A 7,614-nucleotide genomic window follows, 5' to 3' on the forward strand; every position below is an offset into this window, starting at 1 on the left:
CCCGGCGACCTGTGCCTAGTGGAGCTGGGTGGGCGGTGGCAGCGCTGCCGCGTCGTGAGTCGCCAGGCCCAGGGTGCAGACGCCTACCGCGTGTTCCTGCTGGACGAGGGCCGCTCCGTGTGCGCTGCCGCCCACCACCTGGCGCGGGGCCGGCCCGAGCTCTTCCAGTTGCCCTCCGAGGTGCTGGGCTGCGTGCTGGCCGACCTGGTGCCACCGGGCGGCTGGGAGCTGGTGGGTGTTGCCTGGCCCGCGGGCGCGGCTGACTTCCTGTCCTGCCTGCAGGGCAAAGAGGTGGCAGGGCAGGTGCGCGAGGTGCTGCTGCCGCAGCGCCTGGTGGTGCTGGAGCTGCCCTGGCTGCTGGCGCAGATGCAGCACCTGGGCCTGGCGCAGCAGGCGGCGCCCAGCACCTTCCGTGCCCTGCTGCAGCGCTGCCTGGCACCCACCTCGGCCCTTGTGCCGCAGCCGGCCCCGTTGCCTCCCGCCACTGCCGCCCCCACCGATTACTTCTACCCGCGCCTGCAGCCGGGGGTGACGGAGCCAGTGCTGGTGACGCAAGTGTCGGACCCGCAGCGCATCTACTGCCAGCTGCGCAGCCTGTCGCAGGAGATCCGGCGCCTCTCAGACACCATGCGCCAGCTGTACGAGGCGGCGTCTGGGCGGGGGCAGGAGCAGGAGGCGCCATCCAAGCCAGGCTCGCCCTGCGCTGCCCGGGGCATTGATGGGCAATGGTACCGTGCGCTGCTGCTGGAGACATTCACGGGTGAGCTGGGCCGGCCGCTGGCCCAGGTGATGTGTGTGGACTACGGCAGGAAGGAGTTTGTGATGGGCACCAACCTGCACCGCCTGCCCCCCGAGTGCTTCCGCATGCCCGTGCTGACCTACCCGTGTGCGCTGCAGGGCATCTCGGACGGTGGCTGCGGCTGGTCCCGCTCGCAGCTCAGCGAGCTGAAGGCGCTGCTGCTGGGCAAGGCGGTGAGTGCCCGCATCGACGCTTACAGCTCCTTCGAGCACCTCTACTACGTGAGCCTGTATGGCGACAACGGCATCAACCTCAACTGTCTCTACGGTGTGCAGGCACACTGCCTGTCTGCCAGCCTGCTGCACAGTGGTTCAGAGCTGCCCGATGCTGCCGCTGAGGAGCCAGAGCAGCCACCTGGGGCGCCCCCGGCTGCAGCAGCAATGCACAAGGTTCCAGCCCCCGCCGCCCGCCTGCCCGTCATACGGCTGAAGGCAGGAGTGTTCTGCAAAGGGCAGGTGTCCTTTGCCCGGGACCCGGGCGAGTTCTGGCTGCGGCTCCAAGAGCACAAGCAGCCCCTCGGCCAGTTGATGCGGAGCATGAGCGACTTCTACTCCCGAGCCCAGAAGCTGGAGGCCGTGCTCCTGGAGCCACAGCTGGGCTCCCTTTGCTGTGCCAAGTGGAAGGAGAAAGCCTACTATCGTGCCCTTGTCACTAGGGTGCTGGGCAAAGGCGTGGAAGTGCACCTGGTGGACCGAGGCAACACTGAGACCTTGGACTGGTATGAGGTAAAAGAGCTGCTCCCTCAGTTCATGGAGCTGCCTGCTGTGGCTCTGAAGTGCTGCTTGGCAGATGCATCCCCTTTGGGGGAGAGTTGGAGCAAGGAGTGCGTGTCCTACTTCAAAAGGGCCGTGCGGAACAAGGAGCTGACATTCCATGTGTTGGGTACACAGGCTGACAAGTATGTGGTCGAAATTCTGGACCAGTCCCAAACAGGAGAGAAAAATGTATGCAAAATCATGACCTGGGGAGGATATGCTAAATTCCAGGGGGCTGAGGTTCCGCAGGTACATAAGAAGGCACCTGCTGAGCGTCTGGGGCAGGATTCCAAATGGGGTGCTGAGGAGGGGAAGCAAGCCAGTGCTACAGATAGAATAGAAATAGAGCCCAAACCAAAAATAGATCACACAGCGTTCAACTCATCTGCAGCTTTGGTCAAAGACCAGCCCAGTGATGATTTAAGTGACTCACTTTCTGATAAGGAAAAAATGCCCCCAAATCTGCCCTGCTCTTTTGCTCAAAACTACTTAGAAATCAAACCAGGACTTTCTCCTTATGAAGATCAGCTGGAAGTAGGAAGCACAGTTGATGTGGTAGTGTCCTGTGTTGAAAGTCCTGGCTACTTTTGGTGTCAACTAAGGAGAAATTCCCAAGAGCTTAAGAAACTAATGGCTGCAATTCAGGACTATTGCAAAGATTCAGCACAGCCACATTATTTGCCAAATCCTGTATGTTTAGCCAAGTATTCAGAGGATGAGAAGTGGTACAGAGCTTTGATTCTTAGTGGAATACTTCCCAAAGAAGAGGTAGAGGTGATATATGTAGATTATGGGAACAAGGATGTGGTTTCTCTTAAGAATTTGTGTTCAATCAATGCAGATTTCCTTAAACTGAAGGCCCAGGCTTTCAGATGTAGTCTTTACAACTTAATTCAGCCAAGTGGTCCTGATCCTCTTGTTTGGGATGAAGAGGCAATTTCAGCTTTTCAGGAATTTGTTGATGCCTCCACGGAGTGTTTGCAACTGAATTGTACAATATTTGCTCTGGCTGCGGTGAACAACAAAGGGCTATTTAATATTGTGGATTTAATTACACCTTTTGAAAGTGTCTGCCATTTTCTAATAGAGAGAGGTTTAGCCAGACCAGTACAACCTCAGAGTCCTCTGGCATCCTCTGTTCAGCTTTATTCTTATTATTATTCTACGCACGACATCAAAATTGGCAGTGAGGAAGAGATTTATGTAACGCATGTAGATGATCCATGGAAGTTCTACTTCCAACTTCAAAGAAGTGCAGATGCTCTAGAGCAGCTCACAGATAGCATTGATCAACTCAACAAAGTACTGGCCTGTTTAAAAATGTCTCAAGGCTCTGGAAACTTGTGTCTTGCAAAGTATACTGACAGTCACTGGTACAGAGGAATAGTTACAAAAACAAAGCCTAACAAGGAAGTATATTTTGTGGATTTTGGAAACACAGAGGTAGTAAAGAAAGAAGATATTCTTCCTATACCTAACGATGCTTATGATATCTTGCTTTTGCCAATGCAAGCCATAAAATGTTCATTGTCTGATATCTCTAATGTATCAGAAGAAGCTACTGAATGGTTTACAAAAGCTGTCTTAGATAAGCATTTAAAAGCAATAATTGTAGCAAAAGAATCTGATGGAAAACTGATGATTGAACTCTATGATGGTAATATTCAAATTAATGCAAAAATGAAACAGGATTTTAGCTTACCAAATAGTAGAGCGACTCACAGGCACCCAGAAAATGAAACTTTACACTCTAAACATCAAGACGCTAAAGAAGAGAGAAATGAAAATGTGAAGTCATTTACAACATCCACAAGTAAGCTTACTGAGAGAGAGAATTGGAGATCTGAAATGCAGAGAGGAGAGAGCAGTTGTAAAACCAGTTTTATTTGTAAGGAAGCAAAACTGCTCCCATCTCCTAAAAAAAGAGAATCGTTATTTGATCCGTGGAAAGGATCTGTGGAAAGGTTTAACAATAACAAAGCCTTTCCTCTTGATAAAGTAGAAGAGTCCCCTCTTCCCATTAGGAAGGAAGCTATGGGGTCTGTTGCTGTTCTGTCTGATACTGCTGGAAATAGAGATCAGGGAGAAAATAGTGTATATGTTCCTTTAAAAAATCTGTCTGATCTGCATCAAAAGAACTTAATACCTGGACTTAAAACTTTAGTATATATTTCTCATGTCAATAACCTTTCAGATTTGTATATTCAGCTAGCAAGTGATGAATCTCAACTTAATAGCATTTCAGAGACATTAAACAATGGAACAAGAAGAGAGAATCTCTGTAAACAGCAGTTGAAAACAGGAGACTTAATCGGTGCTGCTTATTCAGAAGATGGTTTATGGTATAGGGCTGTAATTAAAGAGAAATCTTCTGAAGAGCTGATTAGTGTTCAGTATATAGATTATGGCAATACTTCAGTAGTTAACATCAGTGAAACTTGTAATCTCCCCAAAGACACTACAGTAATTCCAGTGATGAGCATCCATTGCCTCCTTGGTGGACTTCAAGCTGTAAGTTGTCTAGACTGGACACGGGAAGCAATGCTCTACTTCTCTGAAAGAACAAGCGATGTTCAGATAAACTGTGAATTTGTAGAGAAGGTCAAAGACAAATGGGAAATTCTTCTCAGTGATGACCAAGGCATGATAGCAGTGGATTTGATTGAAAAATTTGCAGTGAGAGAAGGCTCTCAATTATCAGAAATGCGTGACAGAGATGAGAGTAGGTGTGATGTTCCTAATGACTTACCAGACCTGTCTTGTGATGAGCAAAACGAAATTTCTCATCTAAATGACACTGAAACATTCTCCTGGAAGATTCCTGAGGTAGGTCAGACTGTAGAAGTGTATGTCACTATGGTAAAGGGTCCAGGATATTTTTGGTGTCAGATTGCTGGCACAGAAAGTATAAACTACCTGGAAGAAAAACTGCAGGTTGCTGGAGAACTTTCAGTAAATAGCATGGATGACTTCAGATCTAGTATTAAAAGTGGTGCCATTTGTATAGTGAAAAGTAGTGAAGATGAAAAATTTTACAGAGCAGAAATTAGAAGCATAAAAGGTACCAGCCTAATTGTGAGACATGTGGATTATGGAACTGAGGAGGTCTTTGATAGAGAGGTGGTCAGACAAGTTCCTGATGAACTGCTCGCAATACCTAATCAAGCATTTGCATGCTGTCTGTCTGGATTTGATTCTTCAGAGGGCTCCTGGATTAGTGAAATAAAAGACAAGTTTCATGACATGATTGCAGAATCTTTACTAGAGATCACGATAATAGAAATAAAAAAGGATAATCCAACTGGAATTCCTTTATGTAGTGTTAAAATGCAGTGTAATGGAGTAAGCATTAATGAAGAACTGAGTTGTTTTTGGAAGCCAAACCTAGGAAACGGTGACAAGATTTCAGCAAACATTGAGAATACATCTGAGGGAAAGAATGAGAGTACAGGGATAAGTAATAAAGACCTTTTTGTTCTTGAAGAGACATCCTCTGCAGCTTGGAGTCAAGTACAGAAAGAAAATCAGAGTGCCATCCTTGATCCAGAACTATTCCATCCAACAGAGAGCGACTGTCTACATACTTCAAAAACACCATTTCCACTGGAGGACGTGGAAGTGGTTTTACCCACATCTAATGGAGAACATCAAGTCAAGCATCAAACAAGTTTTGAAACTTTTGGTAAAGAGAGCCCTTTACTTGAGAATGAGAGCAATAGTAAAATATTTTTAGAACCAGAAATAGCTGATGTGCAAGTTCTTTTCAGTAGTGAGACAAAGAACTTAAAACATAAACCATCTATAATGGAAGTCTTGGATAATGTACCCCAAACGGAGATGTTAGAATTGACAGTTGATGGACAGTCTTTGAGTGACACAAGTGAAGAGCTACTAAAATTACAGTCACAATATGAGCAACCTTCCCTGGGTGATGAAATAAAGAATCTAATGGAACTGGACCATTTTCAAACACAGTCTTCGTATGATGAAATAAGAGACCTTCTACTGGAACTAAGCTCACTTGAAATGCAGTCTTCTCTGGATGAGAGAACAAAGGAGATGTTGGAATTGGAATTTCTTGACGAGCAGCTTTTGGGTGATGAAACAAGGGATTTGGTGACTCAGAAATCACTTGAAATTTCTCCTTCACTTGAAGAAAGAGAGAACTTGCTGGAGTTCAAGTCACTTGAAATGCAGCCTTCATTTGGTGACGATAGAGAGGAGACATTGGAACCGCTACCATCCAATGTACAATTTTCTTTGGTTGACGAAATAGAGAGATTGAAATTGGATTTGGATATGCTTCAAGTTCATCAAATGAGATCTTTAGCTGAGGAAGTACTGGAAATGAAGTCTCCCCAAATACCTTCGTTATTGGATGAAGCTGGGAAAGAACTGGAAGTAGGGACGCATCAGGCAGAGATTGTACTTCATGGCACAATGAAGGAGCCAATGGAACTGGTGCCATCTGAAGTGCTGGCTTCTCTGGGTGATGAAGCAAAAGATGATGTGCTGGAGTTAGAAGAATCTGTATTACAACTTTCTGCAAATAGTATAGTTCAGCTTTCTGCTCTCAAAACGGACATAAAGCAAGGAGCTGTTTACAGTGTGGAGTTATGTAATGTAGGGCTGCTTGACACTAAACATGAAGAATGTGCAGAACAGCTTAGTGTGCAGGAGATGAGTTCTGCAGAAGAACAGATGAAACAAGGTTGTCATAAAGTATTTAAAGAATATGGAGATCCATATGCAAGTGGGGAGCCTTTGGACGAAGAAACTGAAATAGAAAAGCAAGATGACTCTTCTGCTGATCACAGTGCAGGTAAAGTACCTTCCAGTTGCATTTAAAGAAATACAGAACTTGGCTGTACAGAACCATTAATATTTTTTGCTTTAATTTATTAAAAAAATTAGCTTACCTGAAAAATGTAGAAAGAACTTCTTGAGAGCTGTGCAATAAACTTCGTGCATAATTTGCAGGAACTGCAGTAGGTATCAATGCATAGTATTACATAGTGGGTGGTAGTGGTGTTTAAAATATGGCCATACTGGAATTCCTGAGTTCAGGGAATAAGTTAAAAATTGGATAGGATAAACTTTGACCTCAAATTTTGTAGAACAACGTGCCTGTGGAGCCTGCAATCTAGAGGGGTTTGCTGTTGGTTCCAAATGTGTGGTGTGGACATCCCCGAAGTGGTGTGAGGCTCAAATTTTGGAGGTAACGGATGAAGGTACCAGGGTAAGTAAGGTGTCTCAGAGTGCTTTGATTTGTACAAAAGGATTTCTATGTATGAAAATACTGATTTTTGCAGGCATTCAACAGTCTCTTGACTTGGCAAGATTCCATTAAGAAGAGTTGAAATAGTTTTGCTATTGCATATGCTGCTTCCTGTTTTCTAGAAAGCATAGGTACAGTTGTCTGTTTGTTTCAGTAATGCAAGTTTAGTGAAAACTTACTAACCTGCTTGATAAGTGGATGCCAGTGTATACACTTTAAATAACTTTCTTATCTAAAAAAAAAAAAAAAAGTGTGTGTATCTACACACACAAAGCCCATGGCAATTTAAATAGGCAGTTTTATCAACATTAAAACTGTTCAGGGGAGGGTAAAAATGTAATGTGGCACCACATATACAGCCAAAAAACTGGAGGGTACTGCACATTATAAATATATGTGGAGTACCTCCAGTGTTTTGGCTGGAGCCACATCAAATCCCTACCCTTCCTCTCCACCTCCCCCACCCCAAGAACAGTTTTTTAATGTTGATAAAATTGCCTATTCAAATGATTATTAGCTTTGTTATTAAATTATCTCCTTGGCTTCCTAAGATACATAGTTGAATCTATTATTACAAACATGGGCGACTGGTGCCTCCTAGGTCTGGGGGTCCCCCAGGGACTGATTGCCGACCCTGGAAGCGCTGTTGGCTCTTCTCGGGGGGGGACACTGGCTGGCACTCCCCAGCCAGTGAGGGCAACTTCAGGGGAACACTGACTAGTTCCCCAGTCCCCAGCTGGCGAGGGCCACTTTCAGGAGGGGCATGTCTGTCCGTCCCCCCC

General features: G+C 45.8%; 1 protein-coding gene across 1 annotated transcript in view; it reads left to right on the forward strand.

Moving 5' to 3' along the window:
* The window catches only part of TDRD6 (tudor domain containing 6), a 16,500-nt gene that overhangs the window by 907 nt on the left and 7,979 nt on the right, over positions 1–7,614 (forward strand). Inside the window, exons 2-3 of the mRNA XM_019520689.1 lie at positions 20–6,376; positions 6,672–6,793. Coding sequence (XP_019376234.1) covers positions 20–6,376; positions 6,672–6,793 — 6,479 coding nt within the window. The remainder of the gene's footprint in view (positions 1–19; positions 6,377–6,671; positions 6,794–7,614) is intronic.

The sequence above is a fragment of the Gavialis gangeticus genome, unplaced genomic scaffold (genome assembly GCF_001723915.1).
Source record: "Gavialis gangeticus isolate Ggan-Ray unplaced genomic scaffold, GavGan_comp1, whole genome shotgun sequence".
NCBI classification, from domain to species: Eukaryota; Metazoa; Chordata; order Crocodylia; family Gavialidae; genus Gavialis; species Gavialis gangeticus.